This window comes from Lontra canadensis, unplaced genomic scaffold (assembly GCF_010015895.1).
Source record: "Lontra canadensis isolate GAN:19392208 unplaced genomic scaffold, GSC_riverotter_1.0 scaffold204, whole genome shotgun sequence".
Lineage (NCBI taxonomy): Eukaryota > Metazoa > Chordata > Mammalia > Carnivora > Mustelidae > Lontra > Lontra canadensis.
The window spans coordinates 1,294,709-1,307,959 of NW_022631198.1; the positions used below are offsets into that span (position 1 = coordinate 1,294,709).

Here is a 13,251-nt window from a genome sequence, read left to right on the forward strand (position 1 = left end):
AGACCTCAGGGATCCTCAGGACCACCCCTCAATCCCCTGGCTTCCCCACCTTCTTCCTCTGACACCTCCGATGTCCCCTATTCTGTTTCTGCCCCCCAACTGTTCCCCTTACCCAGAGGCTCCTCCAGAAGCACTTCCCTTCACATGTCTGCTCTCTCCTGCTCTCCTGACTCTGTTTTCCAGAACAAGTACTGACTTTTTATTCCCCCTACCCCCATAGGTGAAGACAGAAGAGCAGATTGCCGCTGAGGAGGCCTGGTATGAGACAGAGAAGGTGTGGCTGGTCCATAAGGATGGCTTCTCGCTGGGTGAGTCTGGAGCTGCCCAGGGAACAGAACACCTGGGTGGGCCTCTCAGTTTTCAGGGCCGGGTGTGCCTTCTGGATCTGGTGAGGCCTGGGTGATGAGTGAGGAGAGCCCCGTGATAGGGCGGGGAGGAGGCAAGACCCAGAGGGCCCAGAGAGGGTGGCAGAGGTCCCCAGGCTTGTGTCTGACTGTCTGTCCCCACTCTGCAGGCAGTCAGCTCAAATCTGAGGAGCTAAGCTTGCCAGAAGGGAAGGTGCGTGTGAAGCTGGACCATGACGGCGCCATCTTGGATGTCGATGAGGATGATGTGGAGAAGGTTTGCAGGTGGAGGGCACAGGAAGGGGTCTGGGCAGGACGGGCCTGTCCACTGGCGGTGCAGGCAGGTTCTGCGTCTTCAGTGCCTGCCTGCCTGTCCCGTCACACAGGCTAATGCTCCCTCCTGTGACCGTCTGGAAGACCTGGCTTCGCTGGTCTACCTCAATGAGTCCAGCGTCCTCCACACACTGCGCCAGCGCTATGGTGCGAGCCTGCTGCACACGTACGCTGGCCCCAGCCTGCTCGTCCTCAGCCCCCGGGGGGCCCCCGCCGTGTACTCCGAGAAGGTGCGGCAACCCCGAGGCTACCATTGCTGCCTCACCAACCCATCCATGTCTTACCTACCCCACCTTCCCTGGCTCCGTGCCTACCCCTTGGCGTCCCACTGGGCTCCTGTCCGCTCTCACAGTTGACCTGGCGAAGAGGAGTCATTTCAGGGGTGGGGACAGGAGGCCCTCTCCCTAACCTCCAACAGAGGCCAGAATTGGACTAGAATCTGCATTTCCACACATGGCCTTAGCCTCAGAGTCCCTCAGCGCCCTGGAAGTAAAAGGCCCAGAGAGGCGGACCTTGAGAGTGAGGACCTTGGGAGTGGGACCTGCTAAGAAGCGTACCCCTTCCCCCCCAACCCCCTCCCCCCCAAGGTGATGCACATGTTCAAGGGGTGTCGGCGAGAGGACACGGCACCCCACGTCTACGCCGTGGCCCAGACCGCGTACAGGGCCATGCTGATGAGCCGCCAGGACCAGTCTGTCATCCTCCTGGGCGCCAGTGGCAGCGGCAAGACCACCAGCTGCCAGCATCTGGTGCAGTACCTGGCCACCATCGCGGGCACCAGTGGGAACAAGGTGTTTTCCGGTGAGACAGAACACCTGGAAAACCTGAGAGGGGCTGGGATTGGAAGGGCCTCGTAGGTGCCATCTTTTTTCCTCCCTGGCTTCTCTGTGTCCCCCAAACCCCCTCTGTGCCCGGCAGCCTGGCCAGTGTAACACCGAGCCTCTGCGTGCTGGGGGAATAGGCCTGGGCTGGGCCTCTGGAGGCTTTCCTGATGGCCCCGGGCCTGTCTTCTGCAGTGGAGAAGTGGCAGGCTCTGTATAGCCTTCTGGAAGCCTTTGGGAACAGCCCCACCATCATGAACGGCAACGCCACCCGCTTCTCCCAGATCCTCTCCCTGGACTTCGACCAAGCCGGCCAGGTGGCCTCAGCCTCCATCCAGGTGAGGGACCTTCAGGGTGGTAAGAGATCGGCCTGGACTCAGGGCATAGAAACCAGTCTCTCTCCTGTGCCTGGTTTTCCAGGGATTCTACCCCACAAACATGGACCCTGGCTCTCAGGGCTGGTTTGCTCCACTCTGGGCATTCACCCTTCTGCCCCCAGTGTCTTCTGTCCCTGCAGCCTTCTGCCCCCCCACCTCTGGCCCTGAGTGGGGCTTGCCTCAGTGTCCTGCCCACCCTTGGGGTTGGCTGCACCCTACTCCTGGGTCCTGGCCCTGTGCTAAGGGGCTTCTCTCTGGCTAATTTCACCCAGGTTAAGACTGGCTTGTCCGTAAAGTAAGGTCCAGCCAAGGCTGACCCCCACCAGGCTAAATGAAACATCTCACCACGAAGTGCCAAGTTCCCTAAGAAGACTGTTCCCCAGGGGCCTGGGCAGGGCAGCAGGGCCCCTCCGGGAGCTGGGCCTGTCTTCTTCCAAGCCTGGGGGGAGCTAGCCTCTGGTGGAGGGTCAGCTGCCGCTGCTTCTTCTCAGGGGCCCCATTCTTTCTGGTGTGGGGTGGGAGGGGCTTGACCGGGCTCCACTCCCTTCACCCATACCCTCCCATGCTGTGCTATAGACGATGCTTCTGGAGAAGCTGCGCGTGGCTCGACGCCCAGCTGGTGAGGCCACGTTCAATGTCTTCTACTACCTGCTGGCCTGTGGGGATGGCACCCTCAGGTGAGATGGGGCCAAGGAAACGGGGCTGGGGGTGGGGTGGTGCCCTGGACTCCAGCTCACTCATGGCTCCTGGATCCTGTCACCTGCTTGCATCCCATCCCATCTGTTTACTGTATGCTTGCCATACATGAGGACCGAGCTAAGGGCAGCTACCCCACGGGAGTTCCTGAGCGCTGGGCACAGAATTCAGTGTTCCCGGAGCCTTGCTAGGACCTCTGTGGCCCCCAAAACCAGGTCTGCAGAGGAAAGCACAGCAAGGCACGGGTGGTCAGGGACTCGCCTGTAGTCATCCGGCTAGTGTGGGGCTGAGTGGTTGTTGGGTCCACACCAGAGCTGAAAGCCCGGCCTTTTTCAGCGCCCTTCAGCCTGGCCCTTCCTCCTGTCTAGGCTGGTTGTCTGCTGGGCTCTTTCCTTTCGACCCTCAGACTTGTTGTCTTTATTCTGCGGAAAAAGGATAAAAGGATAAAAGCAGCTCCGGAACATTATCCTCCTTAGGTCTTCTTGTCGCTGAGAACCCGATCTCTGTCCTGTTTGGACTCACGCTGCAGGCAGATTCCTTGCTCTCTTTCAGGGGTCTGGCTGGACACTCTCACCAGAGCATCTCTGGTGACCTGGCCTAAGGAGCCCAGTGCTCTGACCAGGCGTCCAGGCCAGTTAGGGAAGGTGGCGGCCTCTGGCCTGACAGTAGGGTCTGATGGGCAGACAGAACTCAAGAGTCTGGAAGCTGGATCCATCCATCTCCACCCTGGTAGAGAGATAGCCCTTGGCATGGGGACCACACACCGTGCTGATGCCTCATTTGTACCCCTAGGACAGAGCTTCACTTGAACCACTTGGCAGAGAACAATGTGTTTGGGATTGTGCCACTGGCCAAGGTGAGGGGGCTATGGGGACAGGGTTGGCAGCCCTGGGCCTTGGGAGTGGGGCCGCCTCCAGTGGCCTGGAGCACCCCGTGGGAGGACCAGGAGCTGGCCTGCAGCCGGGCAGCTCTCCCCAGCCTTGCCCTCCCAGGGCCCAGCAACAGGGGGTGCGCGGGGAGGGACAGCACCTCTGAGATGTGGTGCCTGCGTGCCTGTCTGTCCCTGCAGCCTGAGGAGAAGCAGAAGGCAGCCCAGCAGTTCAGTAAGCTGCAGACCGCCATGAAGGTGTTGGGCATCTCCCCAGAAGAACAGAAAGCCTGCTGGCTCATCCTGGCTGCCATCTACCACCTGGGGGCTGCAGGCGCCACCAAAGGTAACCTGCCAGGGGTCTCGACCACGCAGCTTGTTGCTGGGAGAGCTCATGGATGCTCTGCCCCTGTGTTCGTTTGTCCTCACCCGGCATAGACATCTCTGTTAGCAGACTTCCCCTGTTGTCTTCCCAGTCCCCCAGCTTGGAGCAGAAGGCTTCGAGCACCCAGAGAAGCATTTCTGCCCCTGGACTTGGACAGCAGTGACACAGAACACTGTGGAGAGCAGGGGGGTGGCAGTTCGGAGGCGGAGGGGGAGGAGAAGGGCCCTAACTCAGAGCAGTCCCCCTGAAATAACTCTGCCTTTTATTCCCTCCCTGACAGAGGCCCCCGAGGAGCAAGCGGGTAACTAACTTTGGCCCCTCCCTGCGGGGTAGAGGCCACCTTGTCCCTTCTTGGTGGTGGCCCTGGGCTCTCTCTGGGGACTGGCTTGTTCTGTCCAAATGGAGGGGACTGGCCTGGGAGAAGCCCCTGGTGGAGCGGGGAGAGGGTGCCTGCTGGCCCTGAGGCTTTTCAGCATCCCAGGCCTAGCCGCTCCGACTCGTTTTGCCTCCTGATCCCGGGACCTCTCAGGATGTCCTCCATGGGGCTCAGATGGGGTAGGGTGGGCTTGCGTCTTGGGGCTTTCCGAGGCCAGTTTTCCCTGAGTCTTCTTCCCTTCTCTTCACCGGTTTGGTAGCAGGGGTCTCCTCCTCTTGCATGGCAGGGTGGAGACCACTAGGGGGCAGCAGGCACCGCGGTAACCAGTGGGCTGCCGCTTCTGCACTTGGGCTTGGGGGCTTGTGAATGGCTCGAGCTTGGCCTGGCTTGGAGGAGCCCTGCTGCCTTCCTCTGAGATCATGGCGATGGGCCATTACGGCGATGGGCCGGCACTCGGAGCACCTCTTCACCCCTTCCTCTCCTTTCTTAGGGGGACGCTGCCTCTGAACAGCGCCTTGGGCTTAGGCTCCATCTTCCTCAGGGATGTGAAGGGCCCCAGGCTGTTGGGGCAGGGGCGAGAAAGAGAAAGCACTCGTGGGTGGGTACTGGTGGGAGAGCAGGCAGGCAGGAGCTCAGAGGAGCAGGTGGTGAGGAGTCTGGTCCTCGCGATCCCAGCGGAGGCATCCCTGCCAAAGAGAAAGCAGGCTCTGGGTTAAAGAAGTTGTCTCCAGACTGAGTAGGTGGGCAGAGGGGTAAGCGTGTGGCTGTGTCTTGAGGAAGTTCTTCCGCTCTGGGGAGGCACGGAGACCAGGTTCCCTATGAACCTGTAGTCCTTCAGCACTGCCGGCCTGCGGACAGATCACGCGTGCCTTGTCGCGCAGGGTCTGTTACCTCCTTAGAGCTTCCATTTATTTTCCAGAGGATGCGTGTACGTGTGCACGTGTGTCTGTCCGTGTGTGTCTGTGCGTGGTGTCTTTGTAGGTGTGTGTGTGTGTGAGTGAGTGAGCGTAATTACATCCATAAACGTTCTGCTTTGAGATTGTGTGTGTACGCTTGTGTGTATTTTTGTGTCTGAGTCTGAATGTGCTTCCGTTTTCTCGCCTGCTCATCCTCACGAACCCCCTCCAAAACCCCCCCAACCACCACCACCACCACAGTCCCTTCCCGTGAGCCTGGCGGGCTCTGTTGATGACTGTTTGCTAACACACTGTTTTTCTTTGCATGCTGCATGCTGGTCCTTTGCCTTAAAGAAGCTGCTGAAGGTAAAACCTTGTCTCTTGTTAGCTTTCCCTAATTGCTGTGATTAGACACATGTTGGCTGAGGCACGTCTGTCTGCGTGGGCTGTTCCCTTTCCCCTGCGGCTTCTTCCACTTCCCCACTGTTGGGCCGCGGGCGGGTGGCAGTGGTCTCCCCTGGCAGCTGCCTAGAGGTAAGGGAGAGAGAGGGTCCCGATGCATTCAAGGAAGGGGGAGGTGCTAGAACACTCTCATGACGTGTCCCCCACAGGCACAAGTGGCCCTTGTGCTCATCACAGGGGGCCCGATTCACCCTCTGACTGTCCTTCCCCGTGCTGGCATCCCTAAGGCCAGGCCGTCTAAGAGATGTTTGGAGCTGCCTGGGTGCCCTCTGGTGGCAGCAGTGTGGAGTTCCCTCCTCTTTTAGGACCTCAAGGGACACCGGAAGTGCTGGCAGCCAGACTCCCTCGCTTGCTCACCAGAAGTCCCTGTTTTGCCTAAAGCCCTTCTGATGTCATCAGGGCTGGTTTTAACTCCCAAGAGATGCTCACTCCCCATTTCTTGGCCATGGGAGCAGAGGGCACAGCGGTCATTAAAAGGACTAAGGAGGAAGACCCAAGATGCCAGATCCTTTCTTTTTTTTCTACCCCGTAGCTGGGCGCAGGCAGTTTGCCCGCCACGAGTGGGCTCAGAAGGCCGCATACCTGTTGGGCTGCAGCCTGGAGGAGCTGTCCTCAGCCATCTTCAAGCACCAGCATAAGGGCGGCACCCTGCAGCGCTCCACCTCCTTCCGCCAGGGCCCTGAGGAGAGCAGCCTGGGAGACGGCACAGGTGCCCAAGCCCCTTGGCAGGTGGATGTGGTTGGGGGGCCCCAGCCAGGCCTCACTGCGGTCTGCTCTGGCTGGGGAAGACCACTGGGGCAAATAGATGCTTCCTTCAGAGGGAGAGGCCCAGCCCCAGGGCCCCATGCTGACTTGATTCTGGGTGACTAGAGAGTATACCCCCCATGGGGACCCCCAGGGGCTGGAGGGAGAGCTGATGTTCTTGCCTCTCAGGCCCCAAACTGAGCGCATTGGAGTGCTTAGAGGGCATGGCGTCTGGCCTCTACAGTGAGCTCTTCACCCTTCTCGTCTCCCTGGTGAACAGGTGAGTGAGAGGCAGGTGAGTGGGGGTTGGCCAGGAGCTGCCCGGCCTCCTGCTGAGACAAAGGGGGAGTTGAGGCCTCAGGGCTGGTGGGATCGCCGAGGCAGCGCCATTCTCCACCAGCAGGGGGCTCCCTGGCCTCACAGGCGAGGAGAGGTGCATTTCCCGCCTTCCGCCACCCAGCACCACCAGGGTCCTGGGCACCAGGGCAGGGATGGAGATTTGTCTGGGGCAGAAGAGGGCTGCCTGGGTGCCACGGGCAGACCGGTGAGGCCTGTTTGGCAGCACTGCCCCGGCCAGGCCTGACCCAGTCTCTCCCTGTGAAGGGCTCTCAAGTCCAGCCAGCACTCGCTCTGCTCTATGATGATTGTGGACACTCCAGGCTTCCAGAACCCGGAGCAGGGTGGGTCAGCCCGCGGAGCATCCTTTGAGGAGCTGTGCCACAACTACGCCCAGGACCGGCTGCAGAGACTCTTCCACGAGCGCACCTTTGTGCAAGAGTTAGAAAGATACAAGGAGGTAACACTGACCTTGCCTCAGCTGGACGTCCCCCTCCCGCCCCCGCCCCCCCTCAGCCTCCTGGCACCCACAGGGAGGACAAGGTGAAGAGGGCAGGCCCCACTTTCCCCACTTTTGCTCTCTGTCATTTCTGTCTCCCTGTGCACGCCGCAGCGGTAGTCTTGTCCTGCCTCAGACTGCGTCCTTCCTTTGTAGAGAGTTTGCTCTCCAGGAAGTTGCAGATGTACTCGGGGCCCTGAGAACCCCTCCTTGCCCACCCTCGAGGCACCCACCTAGGCCCCATGAATTGCCACCCCACAGTTCCTGCGTCCGTGTGGGTCCGGCCAGGCCTTCCCTGGCTCCCGATCTCTTAAGATGGTGATTGGTTATGTAGAGCCCCTTCATAGAAGGGTGTCCCAGATGGGACAAGATCTAGAAATCCTGCTTCATGGGCAGGTGAGATGAATCAACTGGGGAGGATATTTATCTTGCATGAGAGAAGATTCAGGAAGCAAATGACAGCTGTCTCCAGGTGTTTCAAGGATGACGGTGTGAAGTCAAGAGTAGGCTTATGCTGTGTAGTCTCGTCAACAGGTGCGAGTAGCAGGAATAGGGGACTTTTGCTCGATGTTAAAGAAGCTTCAACGAGTTTTAGCTGTCCAGAAAGGCCATGCGGTGTCTTGGAAGGTGGTAAACGCTTATCAGAGGGGCTGATGGAGGGGAGGAGCTCCAGAGAGGGATGGAAGGGTGGGCCAGCTGGCCCAGCGCCCCCTCCTGGCCTTCAGCATAGGGCTGCACCCTACAAGTGGCCTGCGCTCACAACTTCTCTCCCCTCCCTCCTAGGAGAACATCGAGCTGGCATTTGACGACTTGGAGCCCACTGTGAATGATTCCGTGGCAGCTGTGGACCAAGCCTCCCATCAGTCCCTGGTAGGAATTGTAGCGAGGGCCTGGGCTGACCTTCTTCCCCTCGTCTGTCCCTATCCCTCAGTTGAGCCCTCACCGCTCTGTTAGCTGCTGCTGCTTGGCCGGTCTGGCCGGGACGATGGCACTTTTTTCTGCCCTGGTGCGGTGAGAGCCTCAGCCACTGTCCTGTGCCCCTGTCCTGTGCCTGGCTGAGCCTCACGTGTGTCTGCCAGGAGCCTGGTGTCTCCCCCTTGGTGGTGAGAGCTGGGCTGGACCCAGAGGATAGAGTCATCCCTCCCGCTGTCCCCAAAAGATGGGTGCAGAGTGGGTGAGGAGTCTGTGCAAATAGGGAATCTGTGCCTAGCTCTAAATGGGAGCCCTCGCCCCTCACCCCTCACCCCTCACCCCTCCACCTTAGGGACAGGCTTTGTCACACTTTGAACAGGGATCTTGGGCACTCTGCTGCCTGGGGGCCTGGTTGGCCTGATGAGCACTTGGCTTCTGCTGACTGTCTTCAGTTAGGGAAGTTTCAGAAGGCACTTTACTAGAGAACTGGTGTTCCTGCTAGGCTGCTGCTCCCATCCTCTGCTTCGACCCCTGCCTCCTCCTCCCTCTTCCCTGTGGCAGGCCCTGCTGTGCTAACAAGGGGGTAGGGCCCAAGGGAGAGTGAGTGTCCCCTGGGACTAGTACTTAAAGTGCCCAAGTTCCATGTCCCCGCTAAGGGAAGCTGGCTTTTCTTTTCCTGACATCTGGGTTCCCATGCTGGCCTCCACTGAGAGCCTTTGCCACTCCCAAGAGATGTGGGGAGTCAGTCCATGTGGCTTAGAAGGGACAGTGTATCAGATAGTGTGTTTGGATGGGACTTGGCCGTCTCTTCCCTTCTTTGCTCTCCTTGTCTGAGGGACCTTGGCACCTTTGGGGACAGGAGCCCCTGGATGTGGCGTCTGCCACTCACTGTCCCATGGCTTCATTGCCTGGTCCTGCCGTGCAGCTCCAGACCCTCTGGACCTTAGCTCCCCATCCATCCTTGGCCACATTCTGCTTCCTCCTGCTAGTCACACTGACTCCCTCAGGCAGCCATGGGGTGGGGGGAAGATGCAGGCAACTGGGTGCAAAGAGGGGGGGAAATGGCACTTTTCTTACTTCTCTTATTTCCCTGGTCCCCAAAGGCCAGGCAGGAATGGGGTGTAAGGAAGGTTCCATCCTCGCTCAAGGAAGTCTTGGAAATGTCATGGAAAAGGCAGATCAGACCAGATGCAGCCACAGGCTTGGTTTGTGTGGCCTGCATGGGGTTTTTGAAATCAGAATTCTCTTAAAAGCTGGAGGGTTTACAAGGCCAGTGTTATTCCGGGACAGCGGCTGGCTGCAGCTGACAGGCAGCCCTTCCCTGTAGCTGGGGACAGGTGCTCTGCCATCACCCCGACTCCGCCCATTCCTGCACTTGAGTTTCTGACCCTGCAGGAGTCCCACCTGTGCTCAAAGCCCTCCTCTCTGGGATCCTCCCTGTTTGGGGGACTAGGGTACCCCACAGCTGTTGCTGGCTGACAGCTTCCTTTGGCCCATGCCCCCTGCCCGTGGCCTTCCAGACTTCATCTCATCTCATCCGCCTGGGAGGCGATGCCTTGGGCTCACCCACAGCCCTTGTGACTTCTGAGAGGATGAGGATGGTTCACGAGAAGCCTTCAGCCTTTGGTGACTTTGGACACAATTCCTAGGCGGGAGATTTTGCTGTGGGCTTCTCTCTTTAACACCGTCCGGCTCCCTTTTCCCCCTCACTGCCCAGCTGCCCCACAGGGTGTGACCTGGGATCGGGGTGTGTACTTGTGCGCATGTGTAGCAAGTTTATAGCCTGTGGTTGGGCCGGGCGCTCCTTGGGACACGGTGGCTTCTCTTCACTTCTCTGCAGGTCCGCTCGCTGGCACGCACCGAGGAGGCAAGGGGCCTGCTCTGGCTGTTGGAGGAGGAGGCACTGGTACCAGGGGCCACCGAGGATGCCCTCCTGGAGCGCCTTTTCTCCTACTATGGCCCCCAGGAAGGCGACAAAAAAGGTAGGTAGGACCCCTGGAGGGTCCTTTGGCTTCCTCTCCTGAGGACCCACTTGTATGAGTTGAGACAGTACTGCCCAGAAGGTCTCACTGAGTCCCTGGGCTTTTTCGGGGTCTCTGCCCTGACGATCTGACCCTTCCTTTTCCCACCCCCAGGCCAAAGCCCCCTCCTGCGCAGCAGCAAACCACACCATTTCCTTCTGGGCCACAGCCATGGCACCAACTGGGTTGAGTACAATGTGGCTGGCTGGCTGAGCTACACCAAACAGAACCCAGCCACCCAGAACGCCCCCCGGCTCCTGCAGGACTCCCAGAAGTAAGAACGCCACTCACCCTGCCCATGTCCCATCCCCGGGGCTGGTTTTGGGCTTCCTGGTCTCAGAGGCCCCCTCGCCAGCAGGGTTGATGGCTTTGGTTTCCGGAGAGGGAACAGCCAGGGCCAAGTGGTCTTGGGAGCCTGGGGGGTGGCCTCCTGGAGTAGAAGTGGGATGCGCCTGGTTAGAGGGACCTATAGTTTGAAGTTTGAATTGCACCCCCCCATTCTTCATAGAAGGCAGGAGTAACACATAAAACAAAATGAAACAAAACAAAAACACTTAAAAATTTTATTTATTTATTTGACAGAGAGAGACACAGCAAGAGAGGGAACACAAGCAGGGGGAGTGGGAGAGGGAGAAGCAGGCTCCCCACTGAACAGAGAGCCCAATGCGGGGCTCGATCCCAGGACTCTGAGATCAGGACCTGAGCCTAAGGCAGATGCTTAACTGACTGAGCCACCCAGACGCCCCGCAAAAACACTTTAAAAAATGGGGCACCTGACTTAGTCGGAAGAGCATGCCACTATTGATCCTAGGGTTATGAGTTCGAGCCCCACACTGGGTGTAGAAATTTACTAAAAAAAAATAAAATAAGATACAAATAAAAACTTCTAAAAGAAGGCAGGAGTAGCCTTAGAAACCCCTCAGTCCCCTAAGGCCTGTCATCCATTTGTTTATCTAGCAAATAATTATTGGGCACCTACTCTTTTTCTTGGGTACCTGGCAGATGGCAGTAAATAAAACAAATAAAGTAAATAAATATAACAAATAAAGTAAAATGAAATAAATAAATAAATAAATAAAGTAAAATAAAATAAAAATAAATAAATATAATAAAATAAATAAAGTAAATAAAACAAAACTCACTGCCCAATTGGGGGCAGGGGGCGGGGAGGGCAGGCAGATAACAACCAGTAGATGTCATACACAGATTATACGGTATGATAGAGGGTGTTGGGCTCTAATCTCTCCTGGCACCCTGGACCTCTGGCCTCCCTGGTGATGGAGAAGAGAAAATCACACTTCTGTCCCCCACCCCACCACCACCGGTTTGTCTTCTTCCTGTTTGTTGATTCCGCTCCAGTTTCTCTCTAGGGTGTGGGGCATGCAGCCCCAGGCCAGGTAATCCAGACCCCTAGCCAGGGCGATATAAGGGACTTGGGGGTGTCTTAGGAGCAGGGAAGCCGCCCTCTCCTAGTCTCTCAAAGTGACTTCTTTCCCTCCTTTGCCCTTCCACCTCTGGTAGGAAAATCATCAGCAATCTGTTTCTGGGCCGGGCGGGCAGCGCCACGGTGCTGTCGGGCTCCATTGCCGGCTTGGAGGGTGGCTCGCAGCTGGCCCTACGCCGGGCCACCAGCATGCGGAAGACCTTCACAACGGGCATGGCGGCTGTCAAGAAGAAGTCACTATGCATCCAGATTAAGCTGCAGGTGGTGAGTGTGCATCCAGATTAAGCTGCAGGTGGTGAGTGTGCCGGTCTAAGCCCCAGGGCCCTCTCGGGGCTCCTCTGGCCATTCTGGGGGAGCCCTGGCTTACCCGGTACCCACTCAGCATCCCTCCCCCTGGACTTAATCGCTGCTGGTGGGTCCTCTGCTCAGTGCCACTGCCTAAGCGGCCCCTCAGGCCTCGGGAAGGTGGAGTTGTCCAGGCTTGGCCCATCTCGGCCAGCGGCGGGACACCTGCCATCCTACAAGGAGCGGAGACGCTCTCCTGGGCACCAGCCGGGCCACCAGGAGCCACTGAGGCCTGTCTCTTTCCCTTTGGCAGGACGCCCTCATTGACACCATCAAGAAATCAAAGCTGCACTTTGTGCATTGCTTCCTGCCTGTAGCAGAGGGCTGGGCTGGGGAGCCCCGGTCTACAGCCTCCCGCCGAGTCAGCAGCAGCAGCGAGCTGGACCTGCCCACAGGAGAGCACTGTGAGGCCGGACTTCTGCAGCTGGACGTACCCCTGCTTCGTGCACAGCTCCGGGGCTCCCGCCTGCTGGACGCCATGCGCATGTACCGCCAAGGTGGGGAGGGTCCCTCTCTGCTCCTACTTCCGTCTTCCAGAGCTGCTCCCCCTACTCCCCACCTTCCACATATGACCTGCCAGGCTAGAGGGGTACTGCACCCTCCCGTCTCTGGGCTGGTCCTAGATCTCTTCTCTGGGAGGGGGTGGGGGGGGCGGGCAGGGGTTCTCTCCAGCCCAGTCTCTTCCTTTCTCTTTTTCTTCCCACCCTGGCTGACTCCCTTCTTCCTCCTCTCCCTTCCCTTCTGTATTCCAGTCCTCTTCATCCCCTCCCCACAGGCGGCTTCCACACAACCCCTTCTTCCCCTTTCCCTGCTCTGCCCACAGCAGCAGACCTGTGCCCACATAGAGCCTCCGCTTGGAGGCGCTAACTACCTCCGAGAGTGGGCTGGGCCATACTCCCCCCCACCCCGCCCCCACAGTGAGAAATGAGGTGCTAGATCTTTCTGAGGCACTTAAAATTCCCAAGAAAGGTCAGCCTGACCCTTTTCAGGAGGGATTGGAAAGGGTGAGAGTGACAGCTATAGCCGAGCCTTGACCAATGCGGGTTTGAGCTGTATGGGTCCACCTAGACGCTGGCTTTGTGTAGTGCTGTGCGAGAAGTGTATTTTCTCTTCCTTCTGCCTTCCTTAATAACATTTGCTACTTTGCTGTAACAATATGGTATGTCCCACACATCGCACACAGCAATGCGTCCATCGACTGTTTATGTTATCAGTAAGGCTTCCGGTCAACAGCAGGTTATCAGTCATTATATTCGGATTTTTGACTGCACGGGGGCTGGAACTTAACGTTGTTCAAGGGGCCACTGCTCAACCTCGTTAAAATATTTATAGCAACCAGGCACCCATTCTGAACTCACCCTACACGTTCCTCAGTTAATCCTCATAATACTC

The 13,251-nt window shown here is 58.1% G+C and overlaps 1 protein-coding gene across 1 annotated transcript in view; it reads left to right on the top strand.

Annotated features, from left to right (window-relative positions):
- Positions 1–12,448, top strand: part of MYO18A (myosin XVIIIA) — a gene marked incomplete at its 3' end in the record, with an annotated part of 61,020 nt that extends 48,572 nt beyond the window's left edge. Inside the window, exons 4-21 of the mRNA XM_032848472.1 lie at positions 221–308; positions 515–621; positions 731–907; positions 1,265–1,478; positions 1,694–1,836; positions 2,452–2,552; positions 3,364–3,427; positions 3,641–3,785; positions 4,105–4,125; positions 5,451–5,462; positions 6,091–6,267; positions 6,492–6,582; positions 6,906–7,098; positions 7,921–8,007; positions 9,890–10,031; positions 10,185–10,344; positions 11,592–11,778; positions 12,113–12,448. Of these exons, the coding sequence (XP_032704363.1) occupies positions 221–308; positions 515–621; positions 731–907; positions 1,265–1,478; positions 1,694–1,836; positions 2,452–2,552; positions 3,364–3,427; positions 3,641–3,785; positions 4,105–4,125; positions 5,451–5,462; positions 6,091–6,267; positions 6,492–6,582; positions 6,906–7,098; positions 7,921–8,007; positions 9,890–10,031; positions 10,185–10,344; positions 11,592–11,778; positions 12,113–12,448 (2,445 nt within the window). The remainder of the gene's footprint in view (positions 1–220; positions 309–514; positions 622–730; positions 908–1,264; positions 1,479–1,693; positions 1,837–2,451; positions 2,553–3,363; positions 3,428–3,640; positions 3,786–4,104; positions 4,126–5,450; positions 5,463–6,090; positions 6,268–6,491; positions 6,583–6,905; positions 7,099–7,920; positions 8,008–9,889; positions 10,032–10,184; positions 10,345–11,591; positions 11,779–12,112) is intronic.
- Between the last annotated feature and the right edge of the window lie 803 nt (positions 12,449–13,251).